General features: G+C 37.4%; 1 protein-coding gene across 1 annotated transcript; it reads right to left on the bottom strand.

The window, feature by feature from the left end:
* Nucleotides 1-17668: 17668 nt before the first annotated feature.
* Nucleotides 17669-18866, bottom strand: LOC143600925 (F-box protein At5g07610-like). Its single transcript, XM_077078466.1, has 3 exons — nucleotides 18669-18866; nucleotides 18096-18569; nucleotides 17669-17971 (listed from the first exon to the last, which is right to left on the bottom strand). Exons 1-3 carry the CDS (start codon nucleotides 18864-18866, stop codon nucleotides 17669-17671), a joined length of 975 nt encoding a protein of 324 aa, XP_076934581.1.
* Nucleotides 18867-21286: the final 2420 nt, after the last annotated feature.

Genomic DNA, 21286 nt, shown 5'->3' with positions numbered 1-21286 from the left:
GTGTTCATTTAATTAAATGAATGAACATGACACATGTTTCGTTCATTCATTTATGTTTGTTTATGTCCAATCGTGTTCGTTTACATATTAATAGAATACATTTGAATATTATTTGTATTTTACAAATTATAACACCTTAATATGTTTTATAATTGTATTCATTTATGTATGTTTGTATTCATTACGTACGTTCATATACGTTTATTTATTTTTGTTTATCTTTGTTCAATTATGGTCATGACCTATTCGTATAGGGTTTGAATGAACGGTCAAAAACAAACACGAACATGTTCATTTATTAACCGAACAAACATGAACACAAATATTTGTCCGTGTTCATTTACAGGATTAACTACGGATGCTTGCATACAAATTTAGCAAAAGCTTACCAGTATTTGGGACTTGCAATTCATCTAGTGATAAAATCAAGAGAGGTGACTCATCCTCCCCAGAAGACAACGGTTCAGCCATAGTTGCAGTTGAATCAGGGTCCTCTATGTCATTATGGGTATCAATGGTTTGACCATCATCCAGTTTTTACATTGGCTTGAGAAAACAGAGTAATGCTTTCCCAACGATTCTTAACGGATAACAAAAACCTAATCAAGATTAACATAAACCGGATGATATACTATACTTTGGGAAAACTTTACTCCTCTCTATTTTCAAGAAAATGTAAAAACCGGATTGACATCCGGTTTTTACAAATACTCACTACACGGATTAACAAAGGACCTAATCAAGATTAAGCGCGTATTTGTTAATGATGACTTATTAACCATACCAGAAGATTCTTGGCCCTTTGTTAGAACCGATGAATTATGCATCACATAGCTTGTTCTCACTGGATTATATTCTAGAGGTGATGTTTCAAAAATGTCACTGTTCTCTGCATCATTTGCAAAATGAGATAAAGCCTTGGTTGAAAACATGCGCATCACCGGAACCTTAATGCAATCAATCACCTCATCCACAACTCATTGCTGATCGTCTGGCAATCGCATTATGATCTAACAGTAAAATGAAAAATGGTTAAACAATGAAACAGAAGCATTTGAAAAGGTACTGATAGGGAAAAAAAACTTGCTTTATGAACATGATTATTATAAGATATAAGAGTAGTTAACATTCCAGGTAAGAATTTATTATTATGTTTTAAGATGATTTAGTACAAATAACTCTTAAGTTGTTTAGATACACCATTGAAGAAAGTTATGTTCCAATAGTTAAATGATATATATTACAACCAGCAGTGTTGGAAAAATCGGATTTATCGCCAAATAGTCGCTAATCGGTGATGCCATTATTAATTTCTAGTTAATCGCTACTTGGTATAATTTTGGTCCTGAGCGGGTCAAGGATGGGTTAAATAAAACCTGTCTACTTCAAAATTTTACATATAAAAATGTGTGTGTGTAACTGAATTACATATGAAAATGTGTATATAATATATACATATAAAATTCGAATCCGACTAATTGGTGGCTGAATGGCGCCTAGCAAGTACTACAATAGTGACAAGCAGGCAGTAATCATTAGCTTAAGATCTTCCTCCATTTGAGAATAAGAGTTAAAAGTTTCCCTAGATATTCAATTGAATGAACATATAATAATAATAATAATAATAATAATAATAATAATAACAATAATCTAATAATAAGCACATCATCCTAGCAAGCAAGCAAGCAAGGTACTAGTGTACTACTTCCATTGAATCTCAAAGCATATAGAAACAAACACTATAAATAATAATTAAATAATAATAAGAGCAGAAAATATATAAACATGTACCTCCGAAATAATAATAATAATAATAATAATAATCTGAGAAGCGGCGGTGGTTCTAATTGCAGATGAAAATAGATTGACTGATACGGCGGTGGATGGTGAAGCTAGGGTTTTAGAGAGTAATTGAAAACCGTAGCTACCTATATATATCTTCTTCTGCATCCAAAGCTTCATCCAAGTCTGTATCGGATAAGTTTATTAAGCGATCAAATTATTATCAAAACGGCACGAATCCGGTCGGTATTAGTTCGGTTAGCTGCACTACTGGAATTAAACATAATAAAATTTACTTTGAACAAAAATTTAAGTAACTGGGTTTAAACATAAAAAAAAATTAAAAAATATTAATAATATTTTTATACAAAAAATTTCCAAGGCTTACCGGGTACCGTCCCTGGCCTCCTTAAAAGCTGGTTGTGCTTAGAGCATTCACGTTTCCATTTTTCATCACTATCTATATATTTTAACTATAACATTATTTTTCTTTAAATTTTGCTTATATTCTAAAAACTTCTCATGTCTCATTCTCTATTTCTATTTATATTTTACTTACAAACATTTATTTATAATTATTATTATTTTATTTTATTTACTTTCTTATGCACTAATATAACTATATAGAATGATGAATACTAACCTTCGAGGTCTTTGGACGTGCTTATAATACGTAACTGTTTAAAAAAAAAATAGTAACATGTAAATAGAGAGATTATTACTCCCTGCTATATATTTTCGTGTATGGAGAATGGGACGTGGAAGCTAAATAAGTAAAAAAAAACTACATTTTTCTTCATAAATGAATGATAATATAGAGTGTGAGATGTGAATGATCTTATGACCGTGTATATGCCCTCGATTGCTACAACAAAGAAGTTTACCACCATAGGATTGCACGATTTTGATACCCATGACAAAAGACCGAGATCACGGAAAGGAGGAGGTTTTATTGTGCATTGTTTACTTTGGGTTTTCAACAAAGTAATCATTCATGAGAACTTGATGTGCTGATCCATGATCATAGATGTATTTGTATCTTCAAGTTTGAAATACGAGGTGGCCGCATTGGACATAAACTGCATACCGTTAGATTCGGATGAGTCGGAAAGTAGTGACATGCCGTCAAAATTGGGACCGGGAGGGAACCCAAGACCATTCGAAACGGAATGATACATTTTAATTTGAATAAATATGATGTTGAATAATTTGATTGTATGAAAAATGATATAAGGTTTTGTACAAAATGAATAGAGATTGGTTAATGTATATTAAAAAAAACTTAATTTTTTTAAACCATCAAGAAGATGGTCACAACCGGCAGGTTCGTGACCTGGATTTCTCCGGGTTAGGTGCATCTCGCCTACCCTAAGTCATTCACAAGTAGACGTGCACAAATCGGGTTCACTTGGAAAACCCGAACCGGTTCGGAACCGGTTTTTTTCACATCGGGTAGGAAATGGCACCGGTTCTAGTCAGGAACCGGTTCGGTTCCCGACCCGAACCGATGCCCAAAAATCCTAACTTTTATGAACCGGGTAGGGTAGGAACCGGGACCGGTTATTACGTAAAAACCGGTTCCATCGGTTTTTTTTGAAATTCAAATATTCTAGCCGTTAGAAACCGGTTCCAGAGGCTATATAGCCGTTTTTGACCGTTGGAACCGGTTTTTTTACTATAATTAGGTTATTTTCACACTATAAATAGCAAGGTATGGATGTTTATTTGTTAAACCACTTCCAAAACTATAAAACACACTCCAAAACACAATTAAGCTTAAACCGACAACAAATGGCAACTAATGACGACTTTGTTATGGTGATCGAAACAACAAGATGCCCCGATGTTTGGGTTCATTACGATTTGTGTCTCATGACCGACTCACAGGAGATGGCTCGTTGCAAATATTACTCGAAGTTTCTTAAAGCAGGGTCCAACTCGACATTACGAAAACATACGAATAAGTATTGTCGAGAGAAAAGAAGTTTGGATGCTAAAAAAGGGGAAGTGGGAGAGTCGTCCGGCTCTAAAACCCAAGCATCTACCGCCGGTGACAACGCTTAATCGTTGTAGAACGCCGGATTAAAACGACGGACTTTGTTTTTTTAGTTTTAGTTGTTATGCTTAGTATCGTTTATGTTTTAATAATGTTTGTAATAGTTATTGTTTAAATAAATAAAATGTTCGTCGTTATTAAAAAAGTAACAAAAAATTATTCATGACTAACAAAAGTAGTTATAATTAAACAAATCAAAACTAAATATTAGTTGAACTTGTTACAAATAATTTTACTAAAACAAATAAAAAAAACAAATTACAACTCTTCTTCGTCTTCATTCTCGTCTTCATTATCGGAAGAAACCCCGTCATCCGCCTCCTCATCATGAATAGGACGCTCTATTGGTATTTCGTCTTCAAAGTTCGCCTTGTGTTGTACACGATCCACCGCATCCAAATGGTCCTTTAGGCAAATGCAAACCTCCAGAGACTCGGGAGTTAATTTTGTTCTTCGCATAGACAACACCCTACCACTAAGAGAAAAAACCGATTCGGAAGCAACCGTTGAGGCTTGTACGGCAAGCAAATCACGAGCCATGGCGGATAGAATGAGAAATTCGTTTTGTTTTCCTTTCCACCAAGCCAACAAATCAATAGAGCGAATTTCGTCGACCGTTGCGCCCTCAATATAGTTTGCTCCACTATATCGACCAAGTTCGCTAGTTGATGTGTTTCCTCTTTGCCTCTTAGATGCCGATTCACGAACCGCATTCATCAAGTTTATAAGTGGGTCATTGCACGACCTACTAGTTGTTTTTTTCACAAAAGACGATCTCGTGCTTGGACCATACATTTGAAAATAATGGTCATAAAGGTCTTGAAGGTTTTTGTTGAACTTTTCCTTCGCTTCCGTCGACAACTTGGGGTCGATCTCGTGCATACCCAAGTTGTCGAATATTTCCTCAATCGTTGTCTCAACCCCATGAACATTCCAATAGGGGTTTAATGCGGCGGCACAAGTAAAGACCGGCGGTATGTTTTCAAAATATTTTAAGAACTTTTCCTTCATCACCGCAACAATATTCTTGAAGATTTTGTTCTTCTCCGCAAAGTTTTTAAAAGTGCAAGACATGTAGTACAATTCTTGCAAAACCCAACAACTAGTAGGATAATAGACTCCCGATAACTTTGTTGTTGAGTTTTTAAACACGTCAAGATACCCCAACAAAAAACCGACATTCACCCAAACACTTTCCGGAAGCATATCGGTCTCGCGTTCATCAACAAGATTGGTATGAAAAGATTGTAAAGTTTGGCGTTGGGCAAAAGCACACTTTAGCATATGACAAGTTGAGTTCCAACGGGTTGGAACGTCCCAATTTGGCCCCAAATACTTTCTTTCAACCGACTTGCAATAGTTCTTATATTCAAGATGTCTTCTTTTATCACTTTTGAAGACATCTTGTAACATAAGTCTAAAGAATTTTAAATCCTCACAAATGTTTTCATTGTCGAGACCTTTTTGAACAATCAAGTTAATGATATGTGCAACACATCGAACATGAAAAAAATCCCCGAAACAAGGTGGTGAATATTTAATGATAAATTTTTCGGCCGCCTTAGTATTGTTTGAAGCGTTGTCAAACGAAATCGAAAATATTTTATTTCTCAAGTTGAAAGTCGTTATAACTTCATCAAGTAATTCAAACAATTTTTCGACGGTATGTGGGAACGGGAAGTTTTCAAAAGCGATGGTGCGTTTCATCAATTGCCAGGTCACCGGATCAACCCAATGAGCGGTGACACATATGTATGATTCGGGCAACCCGTGTAGTGCCAACCAAACATCGGTAGTTAAACTAACCATCACTTGTAAAGAATGAAAAAAGTCGATTAACTCTTTTTTAGCACACTCCCACAACTTGATACAATGACGTCTTAAGGTAGTACGACTTACATGTGTGTATCGCGGTTATAGAGTTTCTCGAATCAATGACGTCAAATCCGGGTCATCAAAGTGGTTAAACGGCAAACCTCGTTGAATAACGAACTTTGCTATTCTATCTTGAACTTGAGTCGTGTTGTAACGAAATAGTGTACCGTCTTTACCCAAGTCAATTTGATCGGTCGCGCCAATCCCTTTCAACGCCTTGCAATATGATTTCTCGATGTGCTTTCTCAATGTGGAGTTGGAATCGTGCTTTAATTGTGCTCCACATAGTTTGCAACGAGCCTTTTGATAACCTTCGTCATTCACAACCAAATCCCAATTCTTCCATATGTCTTGGTTGCGGTTATTGTTGACTACCGCAACAACATTTGGGTCCTCCGTAGCAGGAACGGGTTCAATAAAAACACTCTTCTTAGCCTTCTTGTTAGTTTTTTTGATGGGTGCCATAATAATATTTAGTTGGATGGTCGGGTAACGGGTTTGCTAAAGGAGAAGTATTTTAGTTTGTTTTTGAGTTTGGTAGTGAAACAAGTAATGGAAAACAACTTATATATAGTTTTTGTGCTACAAGAACCGGTTCCAACGGCTATATTACTGTTGGAACCGGTTCCAACGGCTCTTTTGTTTCTCAAAAACCGGTTACAACGGCTATATTACCGTTGGAACCGGTTCCAACGGCTCTTTTGTTTCTCAAAAACCGGTTCCAACGGCTATATTACCGTTGGAACTGGTTCCAACGGCTAGTTTGACATTTGTTTGACTTTTTAAAAAAAAACTGTTGGAACCGATTTTTTCGGGTAGGAACCGAACCGGGTACAATTAGGAACCGGGTAGGAATCGGGTTGGAACCGATGGGGAAATACAAATAAGGGAACCGGGTACGATTTTCGGGTACAAAAATACCCAAACCGGGTATTAGATCCTTCGGGTAGGAACTGGAACCGGTTCCGGGTCGGTTCCGGAACCGGTTTTTTTGTGCACATCTATTCACAAATGTGCATAGGTAGTCCGTAGTCTTATTTGTACAAGCAGATTTGAACATAGTATATTTGCTCCTTTTTCTCATCGACTAATATCCCATGAAGTTATTAGTCTTATTTTTAAAAGTAGATTTATAAATAGTATTTGTTCCTTTATTTTTCATCGACTAAATATCCCATGAGCTTATTAGTCATTACAAATTTTTGTCACGTATAATAGACTTGATTGATTGGTAATTGAAGAATACCAATTCGAGTGTGTTTCGGTAACTCTCTTCGTTCCATGATCGCATCCTTTAAAGTTGTCATACAAAATTTAGCAACTCTTTTCACATTCACGAATGCATCCACCAACTCAATTCACTTTTTAAACAAATGATCTTCCAAGTTTCAAGATGAGGTATTACTAATCTAATCTAAGTTTAACTGATTTTTTTTAAAATGGGTATTAGGCATACAATGTAGTGAGCTAATCATAATAAGGTACATTACCGAAGCCGTTTTATATCTAGAATCATCGCCATATCAACTGACAATGGGTTTTCTCCCACATAACCCTATCATACATCGTTAAGAATGGTTAGTACAAGGTTAAACCGATTGCCAATTCGTTTGGCGATGGGTTTTGAATCGTCAAATCACTGGTAAAGTGTATGTGCAGCATTGTGAGTGTGAATCTTGAATTTGAAAGCCATTGAGACGAGTTTTGTGTTGTTTTATCACCAGATAAAGCTTAAAACATTAAGTGGCGCTTGAATTTCGAAGCTAAACGCTAAACGAATTGGCGATGAGTTTTGCAATTTCAAAACAATCTGTACCGACCATTTTTGACAGGCGTGTGATAGGGATCCTAGATGTAAAAGAGCTTCAAGAATATACCGCTTAATGATTAACTCTAGTTCTGTATACCCTCCCTAAGATCACAAATGTCATTTCCATCAAACTGACACAACAAAAAGTGTGGTGTCAACTGTTTCACATATTTACATCACCTGCAGTCTTCCTAAGCTAAAAATTCACCTCCAAATCACACACATGGAAGACGAAAAAAAAAAGATCAACTGGCAACAGGTCGCAATTTCACTCGCATATAGAGAAAAGAATGACCAAAATATTTAACGAACGATACAGAATGAAAACCAGTCACATTTCCAATAGTATGGTGGAGAAACTGAAACAAAGCCGGCCCATATACTGTTATTATAGCAACAATTGAAATTGAAAATGTACCCACCCAGGAAATATCAAATAAGATATAAAGTAATAATCTCAACAAAAGCATATAAAATTCCCAAAGACATGAAACATTAAATAGCAAGTTTAAACATTTAATCAACACACAAATCCTAAGTCATGGCGGCATCATATACTTCACCTGCAATCTCCTTACAGCTAAAAACTAAACTCCAAATCAAATAGGGAACAAGATGCAATGTTACCACTGGATTGTCATTTAGAACAAAGTTAAAGATTGGATATAGCGATGAGCATCATCGCATATACTAACAAAGCTCTTGTCAGTCATATTGAATAAGGTCTTGAAACTATTATCCCAAAGATTGTACACACAATAATATGGAAACGATTGGATCGATAAACAATAATATGAACACACAATAATATGGAAACGATTTCTTTATTAATCTGAATGTGTTTGTGATGATTACAATCAACCAAGGGGGGGTATTTATACCCTCCGGTGACGGTTATTGCAGGCGACGGTTACTTGACGGTTACTCCGACAAGGGTCGTGACGTTTCGTAAAGCGTCACATCTGTTCTATTTTACATATTTACAGTTTCTACACAAACTATCATCTAATTACAATTTTGGCACTAAACTATACTAACGGTATTTTCTAATAAACTTAACAGGGTCGATGATTAACTAACAATCACCCCCTTAAGCTCGATCTTGTATTGCGAGGTCCTTGACACCTAGTAGTTCGCGCATCTACATGAACTTGATTCTTGGTAATGCCTTTGTTAGTATATCTGCCTTCTGTTCCTCGCCACTAATGTGCTCCACTTCGATTTGTTGCTTCTCCACGCATTCTCGTATGAAGTGGTATTTTGTACTTATATGTTTGCTTCCCCGTGAAACACTGGATTTTTCATCAATGCTATTGCTGACCTGTTATCCACAAACAGTGTCACTTTCTCTTGCTTCCAACTAGTCAAGTCTTCTAATAATCCTTGTAACCATAAGGCTTGGCATGCAGCTGAGGCAAATGCCATGAATTCTGCTTCACAAGATGATAGAGCAACTGTAGATTGTTTCTGAGTATTCCATGCAATTGGAGCATCACAGAAATAAAATACAGTTCCAGTTGTGCTCTTTCCATCATCAACGTCCATGTTATAGCTGCTATCACTATAACCCTTCAATACTTTTCTGCCTCCTTTCTTGTAATGAATTCCATACTCGATTGTACCTCTTACATATCGTAGTTAGTGTTTCACGGCTTTCATGTGAGCTACTTTTGGCGAGTGCATAAACCGACTTGCATATCCTACTGCAAAGTTGATGTCTGGTCTTGTATGAGTTAGATACCTTAGACATCCTATCAGCTTTCGGTATTCCGTTGCATTTGCTTCAGCTCCTTCTTCATTCTTTGATAATTTTAGACCTGCTTCCATCGGGTATCGCGTAGGATTACATTCTAACATCCCAGCGTCCTTTAATAGCTTCTTTGCATAACCCGATTGCTTTAACGTCACCCCTTCTTCATTTTGTAGTACTTCGATCCCTAGATAGTACTTTAGTTCTCCAAGATCACTCATTTCAAATGATTTCTTCATTTGCTGCTTGAATTTTGAGATATCTTCTTTATCGTTTCCTGTTACGATTAAGTCATCAACATAGACACTTTCTTTTTCCCTTTTCACGTGTATACACTGCTGCTTCTCTTGGACATTTCTTGAAACCAAGGTCCTTTAAAGTATTATTTAATTTAATATTCCAAGCTCGTGGTGCTTGACGTAGTCCATATAATGCTTTTATTAGTTTGTAGACCTTATTTTCAGCTCCTGGTTTCACGAAACCTTCAGGTTGCTCTACATATACTTCTTCGTTTAATTCACCATGCAAGAATGCTATCTTGACGTCGAGGTGATGAATAGTCCATCCTTCATGTGCAGCTAGTGCGAGTAGTAATCGAATGGTTTCGATTCTAGCTACTGGTGCGAATACTTCTTCACAGTCAATACCATGTCTTTGTACGTATCCTTTTGCGACAAGGCGTGCTTTATATTTTGTTACTTCACCTTTTGCGTATTTATTCAACTTAAATACCCATTTCAAACCAATGGGCTTATGTCCAGTAGGTAGGTTGGTCAGTGTCCATGTTTTATTCTTTTCTATCAAATCTAACTCTTCTTTCATTGCCTTTTCCCATGCATTATTTCCAGTCGCTTCTTTGTAATTCATTGGTTCTTCGTGCATCAATAGGAGTTCATTTCCATACATGTCAACTCCTTGAATTACAAAATCTCCATGCTCGTCCATGGCTGGAGCTCTTTCATATATTTCGGCCAAATTACGTAGACCTTGAATTGGTGTGTCATCTACGTTAGGGTCTATCTCTTCATTTTCAGTGTTTTCGTTTACAGATTCATTTTGTGAAAACACATGAGATTTATCTTGACCTGGACTGGATGAGTTAGAGTCAGTTGAGGGTGTACTTTGCCCTATCGACTGTGATCCTTGGCTTGGTGGGGTACTTGGGGTTTCTGGTTCATCGGGATCTTCCCCATAGGTCTCATTTTGATTATCATCGGTTGTGGTTAATTCTCCTTCAACCACAAAGTCTACCCATTCGGGTCCTTCATCGGCATTTGTGAGATGATTCTTCCAATCCCATGCCTTGTTTTCTTCAAATTCCACATCGCGGCTCACCATTACTTTATTTGTATTTGGGTTATATAACCGATATGCTTTACTACCTGGTTCGGTACCCAAATAAATGGTTTTTTCACTTCGATCATCGAGTTTCCTTAAATTTACTGCAGGAATATTTGCGTGAGCCACACAGCCGAACACTCTCAAGTGTTTTAAATTCGGCTTTCGCCCTGACATTGCTTCATATGGTGTAATGTTTTCAAGGGCCTTTGTTGGTCTGCGATTTAGCACATACACCGCATGTCTCACTCCTTCACCCCAAAAGTTTTGTGGGACATTCATACCTTTTAGTAGGCACCGTGTAGTTCCGATCACGGTTCTGTTCTTGCGTTCTACCACTCCATTCTGTTGTGGAGTGCAGGGAGCTGTGAGTTGTCGTAGTATACCATTTCTTTCACAAAATGTCTTGAACTCTTTCGAGGTAAACTCTCCTCCTCTGTCGGTCCTTAAGGTCTTAATCTTATGACCTGTTTTAGCTTCAACTACTTCTTTGAACTTAACGAAAAAGTTCAATGCTTCATCCTTAGACTTTATGATATATGCCCACATATATCGAGAGTAATCATCCACCAATAAAAACACATATTTGTTACCGTATTGTGTTGTTGGTGAGATTGGGCCACATAGGTCGCCGTAGACTAATTCGAGCGGTCTCTTTGCTCGAAATTGTGTTTGAGCTGGAAATGAGTGTCGTGTTTGTTTTCCAGCTAGACATATATCACATACTTGTGGCTGATGGGTAAAATCTGGCACACCCTTGGCCATATTTTTCTTAACAATCATTTTAACGAACTTGAATCCAATGTGTCCGAGTCTTGCATGCCACAACATTGACGTCTCGTTTGCTTTTGTAAGAAAACACATTGATTTTCCCATATCAAGCTTTACTTTGTAGGGACGATTTTGTGATCTTTCCACCTTCATTAGGAGATCACCAGAGTCATCATATATCCATAAAAACTCATTCTTTATTCGTATATCACACCCATTTTCAGTAGCTTGTCCTAAGCTCAAAATGTTATTTCGAAGATCGGGTATGTAATATACGTCGGTGATCGTCTTTTCTTCACCGTTATTGCAATTTACTCGTATTGAGCCTTTTCCTCTTATCTTCACATGCGAGCCATCTCCGAATTTTACTTCTCCATTAATGTCTTCATTTAATTCAGAGAAATGAGATTTAATGCCTGTCATATGGTTGCTTGCTCCGTTGTCAAGTACCATATATCTTTGTTACTTGGCTCGGCTTCGGATTTCCTTGGTGTTATCTTTTCTTCATTGAGGAAAATTGCATCTTCCTGTTTGGAGCTACAGCTAGCTAACAAGAGAGTTTTTATTACTTGTTCGGTTTGAACAATATTGGCTTCTTCTTTATTCTTGGACTTTTGACACTCAGATGCGTAATGACCAAGTTCATTACATTAGTAACACTTTATTTGACTTTTGTCTTTATACTTTGACTGGTCCTTCCGATCATTTGACGATGATCCTTGACCTCCACGGTCTTGTCTAAATGGCTTTCCATGCCCACGGCTCTTTCCACGGCCGTTGTAATTATTACGATTTTGTCCTTGCTTAGGACGATGACCAGCTTGTTGTTTATACTTTCCTTGCGAACGAGTAAACAATAGTTTACTATCCTTCATACTCGAATCTTCTTTTCCTTTGATTCGTTCTTCATATGCTTTAAGTCTCCCTATGGCTTCTTCCAACTTCATGTTGTCAACATCGTAGCATTGTTCGATTGTTGCAACGATATGAATAAAACGATCTGGCATGGATTCAAGGAGTTTCCTAACCATGTCAGATTCATCAATTGTTGCGCCAAGTGTTACGGCTTTGGAGACTAGCCCGTTTAATTTTCCCGAGAAGTCATCGATGGTTTCTCCATCTTTCATCTTTAATGACTCAAATTCAGCCCTTAGAGTTGAGAGCCGTGTCTTTTTTACTCTTTCGACACCCATGTTTCTTACTTTGATTGCTTCCCATATTTCTGTAGCTTTCGTATATTGAGCTACTTGTAGTACCACGTCTTCTGGCAGTGCTTGATAAAGGTAGGCTATTGCCATGTTGTTCCTTTTTGGGTCAATAACTTTTCCTTCTTCTGGTTCAATGGCTTCCCATAATCCATGAACGTTAAAAATTGCTTTAATTTTTACTGCCCATATTGTATAGTTAGTGGGTTTTAATACGGGACAATAAAAGGATAATGATGTGTTATCCCTTGGGTGGTTGGGTTGGCTATTCTGACTTGTTGAGGTTTCTTGTCCGTCTGACATCGTGCGATATTTTCTTTAATCGCTATAAACGGGTCAGCTTGCTATCGTTGTTTCGATGCAAAATTTTTGATCGGTATAAGCCTTCGATCCCACTTAATCTTGTTATAAGATTTATAAAAAGATTTAAATACTTTTATTTTCCAAAACTATTTTAATTTTAAAACTAAAATAATTTTTTACAAAAAAAACTTTCGTTTGATTTTTTTTGAATGTTCTTTTAAACAAAATAAACAAAAATACTTTGTTTATAAAAGTCTTTTTTTTTAAACAAGAATAATTTGTTAATTTGATAATTAACAAATTAAAAGTCCTTTTGACTTATCTTTTCTTGTTTACACGTTTCCACTTTCACAAAACCAACTTCGTGGTTTTTTTCTTCTTCCTCTGGTTCCACGCCGCCACTACGGTGATTGAATCTCAATTCAATCTTTCTTCCAGAATAGAGTTGAATCCACTGTCTCCTCTAATCGCTCGTCTAGCGAATCTTCCCTCGTTGTAATCGCACTACTTGCGACACAAACTGGTAGCCCTGATATGATTTTCAGGCGTCGACGATCTGGGGTTTTACAATCTGCAAGTTTATGAAATCCACAATCACTTCGGGATTTCGATTTCGGAACCGGTAAGCGCTTTTCTCTATTGTCAATTTTAGGGTTAGTAAAATTGAATAAGAAACACTCAGATCTTCTTCTTGTTTCTGCCTGCGCTCTGATACCAATTTGATAAAAAATTGGATCGATAAACAATAATATGAACACACAATAATATGGAAACGATTTCTTTATTAATCTGAATGTGTTTGTGATGATTACAATCAACCAAGGGGGAGTATTTATACCTTCCGGTGACGGTTATTGCTGGCGACGGTTACTTGACGGTTACTCCGGCAAGGGTCGTGACGTTTCATAAAGCGTCATATATGTTCTATTTTACATATTTACAGTTTCTACACAAACTATCATCTAATACAATTTTGGCACTAAACTATACTAACAGTATTTTCTAATAAACTTAACAGGGTCGATGATTAACTAACATAAACATTTAATCAACACACAAATCCTAAGTCATGGCGGCATCATATACTTCACCTGCAATCTCCTTACAGCTAAAAACTAGACTCCAAATCAAATAGGGAACAAGATGCAATGTTACCACTAGATTGTCATTTAGAACAAAGTTAAAGATTGGATATAGCGATGAGCATCATCGCATATACTAACAAAGCTCTTGTCAGTCATATTGAATAAGGTCTTGAAACTGTTATCCCAAAGATTGTACCTTATGATGCTATGCCAAATTTTCAACACCATGAATGCATCTTCTTCTTTTTCACCTCTAACAACATCAAGTACTTCAAATGCGCAATTAGTGGATCGCCGGTAGGTCTTAATCATACAAGGATGAAACAAAGGAAGATCATATTTATGAAGCTCCACTGTGTACTTGACAAACCACCCCGAGTGGTCTGCCAACATCTCATATATTATCAGGTAGGTATCGGGTCCATGACCAACTGTATCCATCAGATGCAGATGGCCTCGAGATTCCCCAAAGTAAATTGGGGGGGAACTATTCTTCTGCACAGACAACGGTAAAGGCAGATCTTGCAACTTTTCTATGTTAAGATCAAAGTACCATGAATTGATATTAGAAGGCCAGTAAATTGCTCCATTCCAATAGACTCCATTCTAAAATCCGGGTAATGAGAATGACAGAAATGATTGTTTGTCTTCCAATCCCTTGTTTCTGAATAATAGATTTGAATAAGCAACGAATACTCAAGGGGACGGGATTTTGTTTTCTTTGAACTAAGGATACAAACAACTTTGTAATGCGGACAAGTTTTTTGATCAAATGCGAGCCCGATGAAACAGATATACTTACGAGCGTCGTCACCTCCGGGGACAGGTGGGACGATCGCAACTGTTTGGTGGTGGGATCGACCACATAATACTTACGATCGCGTATACGACCGCGATCGCTACAACAAAGAAGTAAACCATTACATGATTGCACAATTTTGATACCGTTAAGATCAGGGCAGAAATCGAGTCTACAGAACGGAGGAGGGCTAAGGTCTTCAACATCAAACGGGATGTAATTATCACGGATAAAAAGACCAGGAGAGAGATCTGAAGTTTGTCAAGACGGAGTGTGAAATGCCGTTGACTTAAAAGCCACTCCCAGTATTTGGATACAGATTTGCACTGAAGGATGAAGATAACAGGGAGCCAGAGAAGGATCTCGGTTAAAATGTCATCGTTGGAACCGATCCGTTCCGCAGACGAAGTCAATTGACGATCGGAATCTGTTGTGGAGGCCTGCGGTAAGCAGGGCTTTAAAGCGTTTCGGGTTTCCTAATTTTGGATCTGGTAATTGCCATTTTAGAGCGGCGGAGATGGAGACAGAAGAGGTGTGAGTTTTAAAGGCGGAAGACTGCCTTATATGCTGACGAAAACTAGCTTGCAATGTAAGCTTTCGACGCAATATCATTAGATGTGAAACCAATGTAAGTCAAAGGCGAAATCGGTCTTTGAGGAAAGAAATCTCGTGATCGTGGTCTGTTACAAGATTATGTAATATTGAATAATCAGATTCAGATATTGTGAATGAACCAAAACATACATTATATTTATTCCTAGCAGTCCTGGGGTTGGTGTCCCACTGGCAGAGACAAAAGTCTCTTAAACGCCCAAAGGTCCTGGGTTTATGTCCTGGGAAGTAAATAAAATTTGTCCAAAAAAAAATTATTTGGTAGAATATAGATTCATACTATGGCAATTTATTTCCATTAACCATAATACAATTTTTTATTAAACTGTTCATAATTTTTTTTTAAAAAAATTCACCTATAGTACAGTATATTAGATTTTTTTTATAATATTAACTTTTAACAAAAAGAAATGTATATCAATAGAGTTGAAGAAATACCGAATAGGCTTTTTGAGGAATTCACCAATAAGTCCTTTGACTACATGTTTGACTGATTAAGTCCTTAATGCAATCAATCATCTCATCCCACAACTCATTGCTGACTTGCGCATCGTCTTGCGTCATGATCTAACAGAAAAATGGAAAATGGTTAGCTTGGGACGAAAATTAGAACAAAAGCATTCGAAAATGTAACAATAGAGGAATAAATTGCCTTTTAGGTATGAGAGTAGTTTCTATATTAAGCACAACATTCCAGGTAAGAGTTTATTATGGTATAAGATAATTTAGTACAAATAACTCGAAGCTGTTTAGATACACCACAGAAGTATGCTGACCATACACTTAAGTTGCAGGTTTGATATTATTAAATGAAACTAAATTAGACATATAGCTCCCTAATAAACAATGATATTACAACCAGCCAGTAATCACTAACTTAAGCTATAACTTAAAGTTTCCCTACATTTATCCTGAGTACCAAACTGTTTAAATTGATTGAATATGGGATGGTAACAATCTCAAAGCATATGACAACAAAACTTATAATAATTAAAAAAATATAAGCAGAACATAAACAAATACCTCCGAAATACCTTGACAAGCAGCGATTCTGTTGGCAGCAGCAATGAGAAACCAAAGAAACTGTTGTAAAAAAGCATCGCATTCCTCGGAATTGTTAGGATCGCGTATGCAGGCGAAAATAGCAGCGAATTGAATAATGCGTTCGACAGAAGCGATACGGCGCTCGATAGTGAAGAAGGATTACTGTTAAAATAAGCACCACAAACACTTGCAGCTGATGTTTTATGAGATGTTGCTGCTGATGCTGATATGGTACAAAATTAATGTTACAGACGACACGAAACTGATGCCTTCTATTACAACAAAGCTGAATTTGAAATTTAGAAAGCAATTGCAGTTATTAAACTTATTGTAATAATATAGTTTCTGTTACCTTAATTAAATCATCTGGTATGAATATATATACATTCAAAGAGGGCCCAAAAAATGTTTGCAGGTCAACCCAGTTACCCAACTTATTCGAACCATATCTATTTTGACCAATTGGTAAACAACATGACGCACTCATCTTTTCACTTCTAGTTTTACTTCCCGAAAGAACCTGGCTCGTTTTGTCCGGTACAAAATAACCCATTTGAAGCATAAACTCAGAAAATACTGATAAAAGTATCAATTTTGGAAGCACAAAGTATTGCTAAACGGCTTGAGCTGTCCTGTTTTTCCAACAATGCATTCTAATGTTTAACCCATTTAATAAAGCATGTCGTGTTTGAGTTGACCTATTTAAGCGTTTAATAAAATGGGCCGTTTAGAGTTAGAACAAAACGATAAAAATATATATTTTGTAAGGTCAGCCCGCCAACCCGTTTATGACCCATTTACAACTTGCTGGTGGACATTTATCATCAAAACTGAACAAGAAAACAAGAAGTTATTCTCAAACAAACAATATTTAGCAGGCACAATTGGAAGAACTGAGATTTCACAATTACTGATCTCAACAAGCTTATTAAATTCTCAAAAGACTATAAACAAATTAAAACATTTTTATCAAACCCTAATCCAAGTCACTGAGACATTATATCAAACACCTTACTTGCATGATAAAACTTCACCTACGATCTTCTTAAAGCTAAAAACTCAACTCCAAATCAATAGTCATATAGAGGAGAAAAGCGACCTAGATGCAATTTCAGAAAATTAGAAACTGGATTCTTGTCTAGAATGAAGTTAAAGACTGAATATAACGATGAACTTCCCTGAGTCCACTTCTTGGAAGGCATTCAAACATTATCCCATCGCATAGCTGCTTAACGCTCTTATCCAGAAATCTTCTCTTGCATTTTCAACACCATGAATGTATCTTCTTCTTCATCTTCACCTCTAACAACATCAATTACTTCAATACTGCATGAACGGTACAATATATTATCAGGAAATAGACCATGAGGCTCCACTCTGTACTTGACAAGCCACCCCCAATGATATTCTGATGGTTCTAGAAAATCAATTATTTCAAGATCACAACGACTATAAATTGAACTGCTCTCATTCTTATTAGGATACAAATCCGGAAGATCATGAAGATCCACTTTGTACTTGACTCCACCCCGAATGGTCCCCTAACATCTCATACACATTAAGGTAGAAACCAGATTCATGTTTGACATAAGCCACCAGATGCAGATGGCCTCGAGATTCACCAAAGTAAATTAGGAAATAACCTCCCAATTTTTCAACACTCACCTGCATCGGCAATGGCAACTTTTGAAACTGTTCTAAGTTGAGATCGAAATAGCACGGATTAGGACAAGATGGGGCCCAGTGAATCGCACAATTCCAGTAAACTCCGCTTCCGACATACAAGTAATCATGATCAACGAAATAACTGATTGTCTTCCATTCCCTAGTGTCAGATGAGTATATTTGAATAAGAAACAAAACCTCACTTGGATTTATATTCAGAATACAAACTACTTTGTAATGCGGACAAGTTGTTTGATGGAATGCCAGACCCATGAAACGGATGTCATCACCTCCGGGAGCCGATGGGATAATCGCAAACTGCTTGGTGGTGGGATTCAACACATAGTACTTACGTTCGCTACAACAAAGCAGTAAACCGTTACAGGATTGCACGATTTTGATACCGTTAAGATCAGGGCAGAAATCGAGGCTACAAAAAGGAGGGTTTTGGTCATCATCATCAAACGGGATGTACTTATTGCAAAAAAAAAAAAAGACTTGGAGAGGTCAAAAGCCTGTCATACCAGCGGGTGAAATGCCGTCACTTATAAGCCTCTGCCAGTGTTTGGATACAGATTTGAACCCAAGGATGGGAAATGGGATCCGGGCAAGGATTTCTGTTAGAAGGTTGTCATTTGAACAAATCATATCTGCAGAAAGAGTATTATAGCGTTTTCTCACTGGATTCTGTTCTAAAGGTACTGTTTCCACAATGTCACTGTTCTCTGCATCACTTGCAGAACGAGACAAAGCCCTGACCGGAACCTGCATGTAAGGCCCCGTTTCCGGTGCCTCACTTTTAACGTTGGATTTACTCATAAACACAGTTCTAAATATCAGAGTTAATTAAAACCTTCGCGGAATAATATAAACTGTCAACCATCCATTACAAACATCTATAACTTGTCTTTCAAAAACATAACATTAAACATAGTATCAAAACATCACGACAAATCTTCAGATGCCAGCCTCTTCAGTATTGCCATGTGTCTCCCTCAAACCAGCTGTCTCAATCGATTAGCCTGCGTGCACACTAAAAGTCAGCTACGCTGAGTGAGTTCTAGTTAATCAGGCAACGTACAATACATTCACATATTTACATATGCACCTGAAGGTACATACCTTCTATTATCTTACATACTTACATACTTACGTACTTTCATTCTTTCTTTCATATTAACATACATACTTTCATTCATACATGCATTTTAAAGAGCCTTACGTCCTATAACCTTCGCCGATATTATTAGGGTCGGTCCTCTACATTCGCCGATATTATTAGAGTCGGTTCTCTACATTCGCCGACATTATTAGGGTCGGTTCCCTACATTCGCCGACATTATTTGGGTCGGTTCCCTACATTCGCCGATATTATTAGGGTCGGTTCCCTACATTCGCCGATATTATTAGGGTCGGTTCCCTACATTCGCCGATATTATTAGGGTCGGTTCCCTACATTCGCCGACATTATTAGGGTCGGTTCCCTTGTTCTATCTATACCTTTCGTACCTTTCTATACATTCATAATTATAACTTTCATAAGTCCATACATCATCTATGCATCATATGTCAATCATATCTTTATACTATCCCTTGACGGCACATGCAATATCCGAAGATCGTTCATGCATCGTCAAGCATTCATTCATACATAAATCATATAAGGCATACACTTACCACTTAGGTAAGTGTATTAACTAATCACATCGAGTATGCACACAGCCCCAAAAACATAGCAAGGAAATGGGGCTAGAAACTCACCTAGATCCTATTGTGCTCGCCGTTTATCGTAGTTCCTCTCTTTAACTGAGCTCGGCTAACTGTAATATATATTTTTGTTAATTAACCTTCAACTTGATTAAGTTGGTATTTAAGTTAACCAATATGATTCTAAGTTGGGCTTGTTTATTTTAGTTCATGCTGATGGGCTGATCTGATTTTAACTATGGGCTTTACATGATGTGGGCTTAGTTGTTTCAGGCAAACTGTTCACTATCTGAGCCCAACTGGATTCAGCCCAAAGCCCAACAGAGGACTAGTCAGCCGAGAACTCTTGGCAGGGAACCCAGCCTGTGACCGACAACTATGGTCTTGACCGAGAACCACATGGCCGAGAACCCTGAATCACCGAGAATTCTTGTTGACCGAGAACACCATTTGGCCGAAGACCCATGTTGACCGAGTTCTCGCGTTGACCGAGAACCCCAAACGGAGGCTCAGGTCACCGAGACCCCTGGTCTGATGCGTTCAGCTCAGGTTTCTACCTTTAAACCCATTCTATAACGGCTAACGGTCCATGGTTAATCTTTAAATCATCTATAGCCCAACCACCTTAACCGTTTCTCATTTGTAACCTCCCGTTAACCTCACGGCTTCAAGATCTAACCCATTCTAGTCATAAAGATTGAACCTTTAACCCTAAAATGTTCTTTAAGCTAGTTCTAGGGTTTCATTCATGAGCCGTATCTAGCCATGAGCCCTTTACGTCCATATTAATCATCAAGTTTGAAGCTTTATGATTTATCTAGACCCGATCTATCATATTACCAATTTTCATGTAAATCCGTTTATGAAAAGTAAGCATTTTTAACAAAAACGTAACTTTGAGGTGTTTGTATGAAATCACTCGAGATGCTCAAAACCATATCAAACGAACTCCGATTTGAGTTATTCAAGCGGCCACGGAACCGTCTTGTCCCGATCTACAAACCCATCAGCTCACCTTCGCCGGAAACCGCCGCTACAGTCGCCGGAATAGCTGAACAGTCGCCGAAATCTTCACTTTTGAGCTGCTGTGGTTTTACTGATAAAAACCGGACTTCCCGACCTCTGATCGAAGATCTTTTCGGTGGAAATCTTCATTTATATGTCAGGAATACTCGGTTAAAATTTGAGACCGATCCGACGGCTAGATCTCCGGGAATATTTGTGTCTTTGTGGGTGTTTTTCTCAAAAACGGGAATTGGGTAAGTGTGTGTTTTGATGGTGTAGGCTATGGTGTGGAGATGTATGAAAAATGGAAAGGATTAGGGCTTTAACGGGTATTTATACTCCCTTAAACCCATGAACCTTAGGCCCATCTTTCCTTTTTGGTTCATAATTGATTCCTTCTAATTAGCCTACTTATCATTCTATCTTTATTATTTTATTTTTCTACTAACTTAAGTAAACTTTTCCATCTTAAATAAATA

This window comes from Bidens hawaiensis, unplaced genomic scaffold (genome assembly GCF_021521415.1).
Source record: "Bidens hawaiensis isolate Kalapana, Puna unplaced genomic scaffold, B.hawaiensis_p1.1 tig00055079_1, whole genome shotgun sequence".
Taxonomy (NCBI): Eukaryota; Viridiplantae; Streptophyta; class Magnoliopsida; order Asterales; family Asteraceae; genus Bidens; species Bidens hawaiensis.
Note: the sequence above shows the minus strand (reverse complement) of the source record. Positions and strands in the feature narration are given on the sequence as shown.